The sequence below is a fragment of the Temnothorax longispinosus genome, chromosome 9 (assembly GCF_030848805.1).
Source record: "Temnothorax longispinosus isolate EJ_2023e chromosome 9, Tlon_JGU_v1, whole genome shotgun sequence".
NCBI classification, from domain to species: Eukaryota; Metazoa; Arthropoda; class Insecta; order Hymenoptera; family Formicidae; genus Temnothorax; species Temnothorax longispinosus.
Genome location: NC_092366.1, coordinates 960,419 through 975,314, shown reverse-complemented (window position 1 = coordinate 975,314; position 14,896 = coordinate 960,419). Strand labels below are relative to the sequence as shown.

The 14,896-nt window shown below is 40.8% G+C and overlaps 1 protein-coding gene across 6 annotated transcripts in view; it reads right to left on the bottom strand.

Annotated features, from left to right (window-relative positions):
- Positions 1-14,896, bottom strand: part of Dscam2 (Down syndrome cell adhesion molecule 2) — an 89,236-nt gene that overhangs the window by 20,563 nt on the left and 53,777 nt on the right. For all 6 annotated transcript variants that reach the window (XM_071787843.1, XM_071787847.1, XM_071787842.1 and 3 more), the window contains exons 4-7: positions 13,846-13,992; positions 13,622-13,739; positions 2,479-2,640; positions 2,011-2,294 (exon numbers count right to left, since the gene is read on the bottom strand). In XM_071787843.1, coding sequence (XP_071643944.1) covers positions 2,011-2,294; positions 2,479-2,640; positions 13,622-13,739; positions 13,846-13,992 — 711 coding nt within the window. The remainder of the gene's footprint in view (positions 1-2,010; positions 2,295-2,478; positions 2,641-13,621; positions 13,740-13,845; positions 13,993-14,896) is intronic.

Here is a 14,896-nt window from a genome sequence, read left to right as displayed (position 1 = left end):
GGCAGTTCTGTTCGCTCGAGGAAATGACTTTTCTGCCGCCGCTTCTATTCTGCTGCGTACCATAGAATTCGCGCATTTGCCCCGACGCTTGAAATTGTAGCGGACGGAACATTTTATGTGCGGCGGTTATACACGATATTCCCGAGTTTCATATGTATTATTAGTGCGAGAGAAAAGAGAAGAAGAGAGAGAAACAGAGAAGCCTTGGCAAAAATTAATTTCGACGCATTTTCGGATATTAAATCATTAATAGTCACACCGACATCAATTTTAGAAAAGCAACGATGTTTCATGGCACGCAAATCTTCTCTGGCCATCAATAGAATGTGATTGAATCGATAAAGCGTTCGCTAATCGCGAGAACGCCGATAACCGATCGTACGCGGCTACTATGCCGGGCGGATTTTACGAGCGAGAGGTGTTTGAATTTCACGAAATGCACCTTGTACAATTTGCCGGGCGCTCACTCAGCCTCGGAAATGACTCTATTTTTTTTTTTTACAGCCGCTCCGGTTCCGAGCGGGCCGCTTTTCTCATCCTCGTCGTCCTCGCGCACGGCGAAATTGCATCGGCGATATCTTTGTCCCGCTCGCTCGCGCAAACCAGGATGTCCTTGCCGTTGGCGTTCGCTCGCTCGAATTCTCTTTGACGTAAATTCCGTGCATTACTGACGCTGACGAGCGAGAGACACTAACTTCATTGTTGTTTCAAAGGCCTTTCCTCCCTGCTGGTCGCCCTACCCTGCCACCAACACTCCCCGAATAACTGGTCTAGATATACAGGGTGTGCCCGGTCACGGGTATGGCGCGGGCGGTGTGGTCAACTATGTATTAACGATAAGTTCTTGAGCAAATTTTTAATAGCGAATATTTCACAAATGACCTGGTCGCTCTCGCCGCGGCACTTTCTGAAATTTTCATCGTTGAATTATGCCGGGAAGCAAAACTCCGAATTAAATCTCCGCTGAAACGCAATCCACCTGGGGCTAATTAAGTTCCGCTAATGAAGTTTAATTCATGAGAAAAACTTCTTGATATCCTACATAAAATATTCCTGTAATTAGAGCTGTACAATTTTTGCTGAACAAAAAGCGACTTTTAATTCGTCGAGGAACCTATTATTAAGGTCGATATCATGCAAGAGGTATAGACGCTCTACGTACAGAACGCATCGAGATGCTGCAAGACCGACCCAAGGGTAGGGAGTACACAGCTGCAAAACGAGGTAAAAGCGCGATAAAAGAAGATCCCTTTCCGCTTCAAAGTGGGTGCCTACTGCCTATACCCTTCGGCCGGCAGCTCGGCACGCGGCAGCGGCCGCCTCTTTGCCGAGTAATCGAGTTCTGTGTAATTTGATAGGTAGTATAACGCGGGCTGTCGATCGGTGCGCGGTGTCTTCTCTCTCGCTGGGACACCTTTGACAGCGCCTTTCGAGGATGACACGAGGGTGAAAGAGAGAGGCACAAAGACAGAGAGAGAGAGACGCGGGTCAATATCCTGGCGCAAGGAGATCGAGCCACCGTACTAGACGTCTCCGTTATTATATGGGATCTCTGGGGATGATGCTACACTCGCGATCGGAACGCTGTTATTAGTACTTTCCGCGTGAAACCGTGAAGCACGAACGATCGTTACGCTGAGCCTTTAATAGTTAACGTATTTAATCGATGAAATGTCTCTTCCTTGCTCGAGCGGAGCGCGTCGCTCCTCGCTCCTCTCTCGTCTAAAGTTGAACTATCCCTATCTACATAACGTTATTTCTCGCTAAGACGAGCACGATGCCTCTTCCTCGATGCTTCCAAATTAGTTAAAGTATACTTAATATTTAAACGAAGCACGGAGATTCTGTCGGTTACACGTGCAGAATATTCTAATTATTTTGTGTTTCATTATTTTCGACGTTTTTCCACTGGCACATATCGTATCTTTGATATTCAAGCTTGCGTAAATTTCTCGGATGTCCCTGCGACACGTAACGGAAAGACGGATACCGAAGAAAGTATTTACATACCGCCTAGTTGAAGTTCCGCCGATGCTTGAGCCGTATCGCCCTCCGACCTTCTCACAATGCACTGATACATGCCGCGGTCCTCCCTTCCGATTCCGTTGAGCTTCAGTAATTCCGATTGCCTTCCTGTCCCTGGAAGTTGCCGGCCATCCTTGTACCACGTGATAAAGTGCGGTCCAGCTTGCGGATGCGTGCCGACCTCGCACCTGAACTCGGCGTTGCCCCCTAAGTGAACACTGAGCAATGGAGGCGTTACTTCCACGTGAAGAGGCGCCGTCACGATTAACCTGGGATTGTAACAAAGACACCGATATTATTAAAATTTTAATTCATGGAATGATAATTTAGCGATTAAAGTAAAATGACGTAATTGAAACGCACTCGTATGAATAATAAATGAACTTCGGATGATGTAAAAGAGCTGACATTTTTAAATAATTTATTTGACAATTTTTAATCTTTAGGTATTACCTGATTTCAGCGCTCGCTTCGCCACCAGGATTAGAAGCGGAGCAGCGATACACGCCGCTGTCTTCTAACGTTACCGCCTCAATGGCCAGCACAGTACCAAGAAGTCTGGTCCTGGGCCCGGAGAGTACCAACATTGGCTCTGCTCCTGTTTGCGCGTACCACCTGCAAGCGAAAGCGTCGAAAATGCTTTCAACTTAATAACATTCGTAAACTACTACGGTTTTTAGGAATTTTAGGAACTTGGCTTGCATGGGATAATTTTTAGAGAGCGCCTAAATTAGAAATATGTATTAAATTTAAAATATAAAAAAAATAAAAAAAAACTCACTTCGTTAAATGGAAATTATAAATTACTGTTTACAAGGATCATAAAATTAACGCTAATGTGTAAAATAGAGGCAGATTCGAAAGATGTCACCTCAAATGCCGCTTATATCTCAAGACGATTTCTATTGTTGTACTCATCGATCGCGCATTTATAATATTCCATCGCGTTCGCTTGCCAAGTTCGTCGCATAATCGATTTTCAACGGAGTTACAACGCGATGGTTTCAAGTGTTCGATGACAGCGTATAGACTGACACAATCTCCAAATAGTCTGCCTTGCTCTCCCTCTCTCTAGTTCTCTGTCACTTTGCCCAGTGCCCCCCTTCTGTCTCTCGCACTCTACCTCGTTGACGAATAATTTTTCATCGAAAGGCAAAGCAGTTGGCGCGACAAAGAGGCGGCAAGAGGGGCACGAAAGGGGAGAGCGGTTCAATTTCGTTGGCTTTTCGGATACGTCGACCTAGAAACGACATCCAGCAGCGTTTATCCCCAGGATCCTCTCTCTATGGAGTCACTGACAGTTCCCGATCGGACAGCACGCTCGGATTTTGAATCGTTCAGGAACATAAGGAGCGTTCTCCCGTTTTCCGCATTCATAATCCATCAAAGAATTCCGTTCAATGTTTAATTCAGACTTATAGAAATTTAACTGTGCTACGAGAGAATTTTGTAAGAAGTTTTCACAAGAAACAAGAGTTATGTAGGCGGTATGAGAAATTGTCCAATGTACGGTGGTTCAGAAATTCACCGTATTATTCCTAAGAATACTTGACAAGTTGCAAAGTGTAATATTTCTTAATATTTTAAATTACAGAGATGTGCATGAAATATTAACCGTGTCTATAAAATGGACATTCGAGATAATAAAAGTAAGTAACTCTTCTTCTTCTGCAATGGCGCTACAGGTTAAATCAGCCTTGGCCTAATTTAACAATTTTCTGCCATTCATCTCTTCGTGCGGACTGTCCGGTTTCTTTTGTTAAATTTTTCGCAATTGTTTAGATTTTTCCGATTGTCAGCCCCACGCACAACCCCCAACCTGGAGGACCAGGTGGCGATGTTTTTTACAGAAAACTGCATTTTTTTTCTTTTTTTTTTTTTTAGAAATAAAACATCTTAGATTTTAATAAATATTATAACTTCTTTATGTGAATACATCTTTAAAAACTATTTGTAAGGTTTTATTAAGATTGTAATGTGTAACGTTTCGGCAGTAAAATCACACAATTTAAATGCCCGTGTAAAAAATTTAGTTGGAAAGTTGGCCGATCGGACTTGGATCGCCGAGTCGTTAGATGGAGAAGTTCGGAAGTACGGTAAGGCGTGTCGTAAAAGTACTTAAAAGTTGCGCGTGTCCATGGGAATTCAATAAATTCCGCGGAGTTCCGAGGTAGAGGATATCTTATCCGTGCGATTTGTCCGGATGCTCTCGAATCGATTGGCTTGCGTGCGGCCGTTATTCGCGCGATACATCGAGCGTCGGGATATATATCGGCATCGCATAAATCTCGCGACAAATTTACGGCATGCCTCTCGTATATGCGCGCATATAAATTCGCATAATGCATTCCTCCGCGGGCGCGGAGCGGGGCGGGCTCCCGAATGCGGGTCTTAATAACGCGGTAGTATTTCACGAGCGGAATCGCCGCTGCGCGCGCGGTACACGCGTTTCGGTCCCGCGAGACAATCGACCGCCCGTCGGGGAGGGGTGGACGACTTGAAACGTATTACGTGAATGTATTTTTCATAGAAGAGCTACGGCCCCGGCTTGGGCCAACCCTACCCGACCATGTCGCGATATTGCCAATAAATTTTCATTTCGCCGAGCATTTTGCCAGGCTTTCCGCGCGGTCTCGGAAGAAAAGAAAGGAGCGGACACGGAGAGGAAAGTGTCTTTCATTGAGCACTATCCGGGATGCAGATTGCTCTAACCTCTCCGTCCCGTTTCTCTTGAAAAAGATTTTCTTCGGAGTTTATACGGGATCTTTCTTATTAAACTTCTGATTATGTGTTCAAATTTTGGAATGCGTTGGGAAAATCACTCGTTTAATTTCTATATCATTCTCCGTTTATTCTGACTACCTTATCAATTTCTTCTGTTCGGTTCTATTGTGCAATGCGCACGGACAGCACAAACTGATCCCGTTTACGCAACAAATATGCAAATATTTCTCCCATCAGAACCGAAAGATATGTGGGATCGCGTGTCGGATGTAGCGATTCGCCACGCGCGTCAGGAACGCAGCTAGATAAAAGAGCGTTTGTCAAATTCCCCGTTCTGCAAAGTGGCAAAAGATAAAGTACGGCGTTCGATTGTAGCCGTGGTGGAGAAGCCGGTAAAACTCCGCTCGGAAAACGCCGAGTCGCGAGCCAGCGAGAATCTCTCTCTCTCTCTCTTTCTCTCTCTTCTCGAGTCGAGGCGACATGGAGAGCTTCCGATTGTGCCACCCTCTCGCGAGGCTTCACGATCGAGTGCTCCTACTTTTCTCCGATCAAAATCGCGCTCTCTCCTCTCCTCTCCCGCCCCGTGTTCTCTCTCTCTCTCTCTCTCTCGAGCACTTTGGTGCTCGTCTTTGCCCTTTTTCCTCCTCCATTTCTCGCCGAGCATCATCAGTCCTTTTCCTCTCGAATCTCATTCGTCCCGAGTTCCGAGGGAGAAAGAAGGAGGATTAAAGGAAAGGATTGGACGTCCTCCGCGTGTGTGTGCGCGCGCGTAGCCGTCTTCCTTTCCTTCCCGTCTACGGAGATGTAAAATGCCTCAAAGCAGCGTCGCGCACGAAACGATAGGCTCGCGCGCGTTTACTCGTCTCTCTCGAGTGTCGATTTTCGGCGCACAAAGGCACTCACGTTCATCTTTGTGTCACCCGGTACGGAGACGTTTCGAAAGACGATCTCCGGCAAGTGGACGGCGGAGTGCCCCCTTTGCATCTCTTTCTCTCTGCAGTAGCGGCAATAGCAGCGTAGGAACGAATAAATCCATTCTCAGTGCGCGCGGGTAACGAGGGACGATCTCTCGCTTCGCTTTTCCGTGAGATTACTTTGTAATGGGAAAAGCTGCGGGGAAACGCGCGAGACACCGTTTTTCTCTTGCTACGCGCCGGTTATACGAGACTCTCTACGACGATGGACATTATTTAAATTTTAAAACGACACGGTGATTCCGTACAGCGGTATAATACACGACACATTTCCTGCCTCTGCCTTTCGTTTAATATATTTCTTATAAAACGAACAGGTAATGGTTCTTATTATCGCGACAGTAAATATATAAATGCTTGTAATATTGCGAATTAAGAGCTAATAATAGTTTTTCGTATAAAAAAAGCAAAATTATGTTATTAACATGCTTCAATTTCTTTTAGTATTTAGAGATGCACTGTTATTTTCCATAATTCTGCATTTTCTCTTACGTATCGTTCAGATAAAACTAACGTTTTATTTATTTCGTATGAATACAGACATTTTATCTCAACTTACACGCTATGTCGTGAATACCTATATAATGTTTCAACTTCGTTACATGTCACTAGAAAAACAAGGAATTAAATTATTCATCACATGTAGAAAAACTGCATGTTAGAAGCTGCGTTTACGTGTAAGATGAGAAATGTTTTCGTGAAATTTACCACGAAAGCATTTATCTATAAATTCAAGTTCTAAAATTTTATTTATAATTTGATATATCGCTAATCGCTCACATTTCGATATTACATACACATATTTTGCATATATGTGTTAATGTCACACATTTCAATATTACGTATTTTAGGTGTTGCTCTGTGTATTCTTTAAATATTTTCTGTATTAAGTTCATTTCAGACGATCTATAATTCACGTGAGATTTCAGAATTCTGTTTATAATTGTACATGTCGCGTATTTTGATATTACGTATGTATTTTTTAATATAAATATATTTTCTATATACTGTATTCCTGACTCTGCAAACGGTCTTCGTATTAAATCCACTTTAGACGATTTATAATTCGCATCACATTTCAGGCTAGAACTCTATTTATCATTTTACGTGCCGTGTAACACGATAAACATTTAAAGAATCAGAATACGCCACGTATATAAAATATGTATGAAATACGTATATATTAAAATACGCGGTATATGGAATTATAAATGGAATTCTATTTTGAAATCCGACGCGAATTATTATACATGTACCTACATCGTTAAAAGTGGGCTTTACGTGGTTTATAAAAGTAAAAATACACTTCTATTATATTTCCTGAATTTTTACACAATTATCGATCGTTTTATATAGACGCATGCGTGTGCGCGTGCGCGTGTGTCATGCATTCCATATGTGTATTTATTATTTAAGATTCTGGCATGTAATGTAAAAATTCCACTGAAATATCCAATAGCTACAGAAAATTAAAAAATACATTTTTATTCTGAATGCTTATACGAATTGTAGATTGTTTTATAAATGCATAAGTCACGTATTACACACGTACTATTATTATTGTAAGATGTAGAATAAGAGCGAATTAGATTAAAAATCTCATTAAAATATCCAACAGGTATGCACAAAATTATAATTACATTACATGTATTGATGTAATTATACACCTACATCAATGTAATCTAATACATTACATTATATCAATATATATAATTACAGTAATGTATATTTACGTTTAATAAAGATTTTGAAACAAATTACATATGGTACTATTATGTTACATTTTTACTATAAACATTATGACACACGATATATGTACACACACGCTATCGAGTCCAGGTGAATTTAAGATTTTAGATTCTATCGTAATATTATCGTCAAATATTTACCATATTTATCGATGTCTATTTAGTAGATTCAAAGGAATTTTTCGTAAAAATGTTGAACAGTCGTCGTCGCGCGTTTGTTAGTTTGTTTACTTCTGCCTCGCGCTCCGCGCGATTCCAGGAATCGCCGTGCCGCGAGCCGCGAGTTGATTCCCGGAATGGGCCGCCCCCCTCTTCCCACCGGGCCTTCTCGCGTCTTCCCGTCGTGCTTCGTGCTCGGGTCGGTCTCGTCACTCGTCACTGACGTCACACGTCACTCTCGCACTCTCGTCGGTCAGTCCCCAAAATTACGTTTTCGCGCGCGGACGTAAGTAAAGGATGCTAAATAACACCGCATATGATGAACGTTCGATTAGTTCTCCGTGAATATCTCGCGCTCGAATGTAAGGCGCACCGCGCACCTCGTCTTCGTCCCCGCTTCACGTCGTGCGGTGTGGCAATTGTTCCGAAAATTAACGCAGACACCGCGGACACTTTCGCAGCACCTAGTCAAGTAACAGTCCGTCGTGAGGTAATTGAAAACAAACATATTGCAACCTCCCAATAATTATAATAATATAAAATATGATTTTACACGCACGATTTAATCGTAATTAATTATCTACTAATTAAAAGAATATCACAATACAGTAGTGCGGTTGGACTCGATTCTAACCTAAATCGAGTTCAACCGCACTACTGTATTGTGATATTCTTTTAATTAGTAGATAATTAATTACGATTAAATCGTGCGTGTAAAATCATATTTTATATTATTATAATTATTGGTATGTTGCAATATGTTTGTTTTCAATTATCTCATGACAGACTGTTACTTGACTATAGGTGCTGCGAAAAGACTACCTTAATTGCTTCTAAACGTTAATGTATATTTCGCATTTTTATGAAAAGCGAGTCGTGTCGGGGACGCGAAAGAAAGGTATCGGCTGTCGTTCGTCGCTGGCACATAGAAAAAATGTGAGCAATAATGCAATAAAGGCCATCGCGCACAAAATGCATAGACTGAGTTTCTAAATTTATTGCCAGCGCTGAAAATCTATAGTACACGTGACGTAGACTATATAGATTTTCAGCGCTGGCAATGGATTTAGAAATTCAGCCATAGCTTAGCATAAAAAGGCCATTGCACGTAACAATGTTTTAGTTGTAATCGTAAAGCCGTAAGAAAATCGACCACACTCGATTATTCTTCAAGCGCGAGAAGAAAAATCGACTGTGCGTGGTCTATTTTTTTACGGTCTTATGATTCAAACCAAAACTTGGTTTACATGCAATGGCCTTAAGCGTAGCATAAGAACCGCTAAACCAATGAGCATCCAGCCTAAAGTCGCCATATTAATTTACATAATAAGATGCTCATTGGTTTAGCGGTCTTATGCTATGCATATGCAGCCTATGCAATTTTGTGTCCTTGACTATAGTAAGCAATTAAATCGATCGATCACAGCGTTGAGATCGAGTTTTTAAAACGGTGGACACGCGTTTTCGACAATGTTCAACCGTGATTGACCGATTCCCTTTCCGCTTAGGTTTATTTTCTATTAAGATCAGGGAGCGACTAGACGGAGGAATTCGAAAGCATGATCGGCTACATTCGCCCGAACTGCCCGAAGCCTCGAACCACTCTGAACGTTGATGAATGTGAACTCCGAAGCGTTTTACCAGAAACCGGAGTTAAACGCTAGCAGTCGTGAGGATAAACTCGTTGCCCCGTCGCGAAGGGCCGAAAGTGTGTCCGGTGTGTCGTGCGCGATCTCGATTCATTGCGTGTTCACGGGATGACTGTGTAGTGCGTAGTGTGTAATTAGCCCTCCGGGAGTCGGAAACGCGTGCGCGCGGAAACGCGCCCGCCCGGAGCGGCCGACCGACGACGGGGCACGTTCGACGATCCAGTCTATCGCGCTAATTAGCGATCGCAATTAGTTATAATTGTCCGGTCGATTCGCGGTCCGTGCGCGCGCGAGTGAGTGAACAAGGCGACGGCGGCGACGGAGACGACGGAGGCGGCGTTCGTCGATGGGGTGGAAGGTGGAATCGATATCGACGCGGAGAGAGCAGAGAATCGTCCGATGGCGAGCTGCAGCGACGGCTGACGGTGAGTGCTTTTCCTTTTGTTATTAGTGTGAATAACGGACTGCAATCGCAACTTGCTCTCGAGTCATTTAAAGGAAGGGATTTCCAGAAAAATCCTTTGATCGCTCGAAAATGGTATCTTCTCTAATTCATTAAAATTAAAATCAGTTAATTTTTTTTTAGAGTCTGAACATGTATCAGATTTATCTAAGCCCATTTGGTGATATCGTCAACTAATGGTTCTTTTTCCATTTGTTTTTTCATCTCAACCATTTCATTTTCTTCTCAATAAGGCGTAGACTCCGCCTTAAAACCCGTTTAGCATTTTGCTTCTCTCCTGACCTTGCATTTTGGGTGTAATATAGTGAAATCCTCGTCCAGTAGTTTAATATGACTTCGAGGTTTAAAAAATTTAATAGGACGTACCACTGTATCCGATATGTCTAAACAATTTTATTTGTGTTGTTACAATTTAAATCTTCATTTTTTATTGTGAATTCTTATAGCTTGCTTTGTAAGCTTTTTTTGAATTTTTTTAAATTGGGTTGTAGCACAATGACACATAGCCTATGTTACTCAGGAAGATATAAGCTATCCACCAGTATAAAAATTTTTGAAATTGATTAAATAGTTTCTAAGATTACCCTGAACAAAATGGAACAAACTTTTCTCCTTTATATAATAGTATAAAGATTTCCAATTCAATAAACTGTGCACCGGTTATTTATATTGTATATCAGTCTTAAAACACAAAACACAACTTTTTATTAGAACGGTGAATCTACTTAAATCGATAATCAATTTAACTTTTACGGCATGTTACATTTTGTTGGGGCAGTTGGGGTGGTTAGACTGGTTAGCTGTGCGTTGAAATGTCTAGAGTTCCTTTAATAAGTTAATTTTCTATTTTATTTATAGCTTTTATTTTTGAATTCTAATAAAAAAGTTATTATCGACTTTTATGCAAAATTTAAAAAAATTGTAAAATCGTCTTTGTTTGTATTTTATGTTTAAGACCGATATTTAAGATCGATAGAACTTCTCCTGAAACGTAGAACTTTTACAAGCTTCCCTCCTCGAGGAGAGAGAGGGGAGAGTTGAATTCTATTAATTATATAAAATTATAGAAAATGGATTTGTAGCTCTACAGAGATGAAGCAATTGTTTCTGAAAACTGATCTGAAAAGCATTTCGTTATACATTATAAACAGAGTGAGCAAATCGCGCAATTCAGTTTTTAATTTGTTTGCGACGATTCAACTATGCCTTATATATTCAATCGATATCACATCCGATTGCATGGTTATAATGGTGGCATTTTGACGAATATTGTGGTCGCGATATTTTTCGAAGTAGACGATAAAATACACAATTCGCGTTTCAATTCACCGTCTGACAGTGATAATTTTCGCAATCCGTGATTCCCCAGTTCTATAGAAAACTGAAAATTTTTTCGCATGGTTGACCGCTATATAGCCAAGGTGTAAACTGATCAATTTTTTGTAATTTTTCAATTAATATTAATAAACCATGTGCGTTTAATTCTATGCATGTGTAAGCATTAGAAGTTGTAAAATTTTTATCAATACTGTAGTCATTTTCTTGTAGCTATTTTCTCCACAATCTTAAAAAAAATGTTGCGTGCCATATAGAATATATGCGCTCTTCAATTTTTAATTTTGTATTTATGAAAGAATTTAATATATGGTTAATTAAAATAAGAAACTGCTTAGTGCCTTGGAATACTAGATAATAATTTCGTAATTCGAAGCGCACATAATTTTTCAACTGCGTCAAAATTTATTTTATCTTTTGCTGAAAAAAAAAATAGAATTTTATATAAATAATACAATATATTTCAGATATTCATTAAATTAAATTAAACATACGTTCAAGATTATCAAGATTTCTGTCAAATTCTTACATGGTGTTCAATTTCGTTGCTATATGTATATTGTCCCGCTGACTTAATCTTCCTTTAGCGGAACATCATTTTTTAAGAAAGCTTACAGAGCAACAAATTTGTTTTTTTGGCAACTTTTTAGCAACAAATGAGCAACAAATAAAAATATTATTTAGACTTGGTTCTGTGCTCACTCTGTTCCGCTAACTTATAAGATGTTCTGATATCAGTTGGTATTTCTCGTTGAGTCACGGCGTCTCAGAAAAACACGTCCGCGACATCCATTCACCGTTTCAAAGCATAGTACTATGCGCGTAAGCGCGCCCGGGTACTCGCGCGCGCGTAGGGCTAGGTCAGTTAAGCGCCGCGAGCACGTGCCGCACGATCAGCTGATCACTTGTGCACCGTCGGCCGACTAACCGGCGGCAGCCTTGATCCCCCTCGCAATTCGAGATCGCATCACGATCGCCAACGTTCCGTCACCGCGATATCGTACGCATGTGTAAAACAAAACGCGCTGGAAAGCCGAAAGCTTTCGCTGTACGATATAGAAGCCTAAATATTCCTAACCGATCGTCGGGGAAATGCTTTCTTGTACGTGGCGAAGAATCAATTTTCTTCTCATTTTCACGATTTATATTAAAATTTATAGAAAAAATAACTGGGTACTTGCGAGATTGTGCACTGTCCACGCACTCAGGAGCAATAGAAAACGGAATTTGTTTTTAATACTTTTAAAACTGTGTTTCGAAATTTTGATTGGTTGATTGTATGTAATTGACACATCTCACCGCTACGACGCGATGGTAACTGGTAATCGAGCTTTACGCCTTGCCAATCACCGGTGATGGAATGAGGTGATTAAATAAATATGTCACATATATTTTTGTGTCGATATTTAAATCAATACTATAAATTCAATACTATAAATTAAGTGTTTTAAGACTGATATAATATAAATAACCGGCGCGCAGTTTATTGAATTGGAAATAGTATACAAAATTCACCCAGAAATATTATTATTAAGTTACTAAGATCCAGCCCGCTCGAAAATGGTATCTTCTCTAATTAATTAGAATTAAAATTAGTCGAGAAATTAGTGACACTTTGAATTTCGACAATTATAAATTATGAATCTTATAAATAAGAATCTCTGATAAGGTTTTGAATTATATTATTTAAAAAACTATCTTTTTACTTGGTACGATATTATCTATAAATACTTTAAAAGTGAATGCGAGTATTTTTGGGAGGGATAGAGGTGACTATTTCTGTGATTCGGAAACTATTTTCTAAATTTTTAAATAAATAAGATAAAAAATGGGAAAGAAAATAAAAGGGTATGTCCGACGAGCGCACAGCGGTTCTCGGCTCGTGCTCGATCTCCAACGTGTCCGTGTCCAACGTTCAGACCACATAGTGATAATGAATCTGTCGTATAAGAAGTGTCGTTAGAGGTCCAGCTTTAAATACAGCGAGTAACAAATTTTTTTTTTTGGCAATTTTTTATCAACAAGAGCAATAAATAAAAATATAAGTTATAATTGGTTCTGCTCACTTTGTTCCGCTAACTTATAAAACGAGAACGTATCTCTTTTCACGATTATTTCTCGCACGCATTCGCAGTCGCGACGAGCGATCGTATATGCACGTGTATTTCCTTACAATATAGAGAATATAGAGGACGTTAATTTCTTGCCGCAAGTTCGACGCGTCTGGATTGGAAAAGAAACTACCGCAAAGTCAATATAAAGAACTTCTCTGAACATCTTCTCGATATCTTTTTCTTCGTTGAAAAGATTCTTGATTTTTACACGCGATGGGAAAAGAAAGCATAAAATGATAGATAAAAAGCACCTTTTCTCAACATCTTCTCGATATCTTCTTTACCTTATTTATTTCAAAAAATATTTTTCAATTTTTTTTAAATAAATAAACGATAAGGAATTGAAAATTATGATGCAAGCATAGCAGGTAACGCACGGTGCTTTCGCTCTTGAGGTCGCGGGTGTTGGAGGGTTTTCGCAAACACTTACCGATATTCGGGCGAAGGGCACGCTTGCGCCACGCAGACTAACGACGTCGATTCGTCCTGGGCGACGTGTACGACACCGGAGTTTTCGAGTATCACGGGAGGCATTACGCCTCTGTGATCTGTGAAGCAGAATGCAGAAAACTCGGCGCGTCACAAACAGCGTTTCTCCAGCGATGCGCACATCGGTAGTTTTCTTCGAAACTTATCGGCGTTATCGAGACTCACCTGCTATCCTAATGTTGGCCATAGAGCTAACGACCACTTGTCTCGTGAGACGGTGCATCGTGCGGCATCTGTAGCCGTTCAGCTGGTCGCTGAACTCGAGGCTGTGCACCAGAAGCTCTCCCGTGGGAAGCAGGTGGAACTTGCCATCTATAAAACGTAGCGATCGAAAGCGTCGTGAAATGTCAAACGTATCGAGAGACGTCGCGTGGTATACAAGATGTCCCGGAAAACTTGTATAATACTAAAGTATCTCTCTGTGCTATCGACTTTTTTTTATCAGACTTGTACATTTAATCTTGAAATTTTGAAAAGACGACGTCCACTTTTTGCCGATAGAAGTAGATTTAACAAGCATTTATTTGATTACCGGATAAAACCTGAGATATAACCTGATAAAAAATTTTAAATTCGAAACAGCTTATACGAATATATGCTAATATGATATTACGGAGCATTTATTATTTGTTTCTACTCTTTTTCGTCTTGTATTATGCATTGGGATATTTGCTCTTCGTAATCGATCGCAGAATTTGCGAGCCCGAAACAACACTTGGATAGAGTTCCGCTTGCCGTGCATATAATACACGGAATAATACACGACTTCCTAATCCCGCCGTATTATTCATATTGAATGCGCGGCGGCAATAATTGGGATCAACGTTTCCCGATAAACCGTGTCGGTTATCTTTAACGACCGCGATAACGCCACGCCCTGCCGGATTACGATATTTTCGGGCACGGCCGCACTCGGCTGCACGATAATTACGCTAATTCCACGACTCCACCCTTGTCCGATGTACGTGACATAGGAACGCCGCGCTCTCTCCGCTTTCTCTCTCGCTCGGGGTTTCCTTAGATAAGCCCGACCGCAACGTTTAACGACCACAATTATCCTAAACAGTTGCGGAACCTGCCCTACTTAAACTTAAACCTTTTCGGAATCCTACGAATCGCGTTCTACTACGTGCTGTTTCGCTACTTACATCGCGCACGTACAGAGGGTATACCGAGTAATATATTTGATAAGTATTAAAATTATTCCATCTTTTGT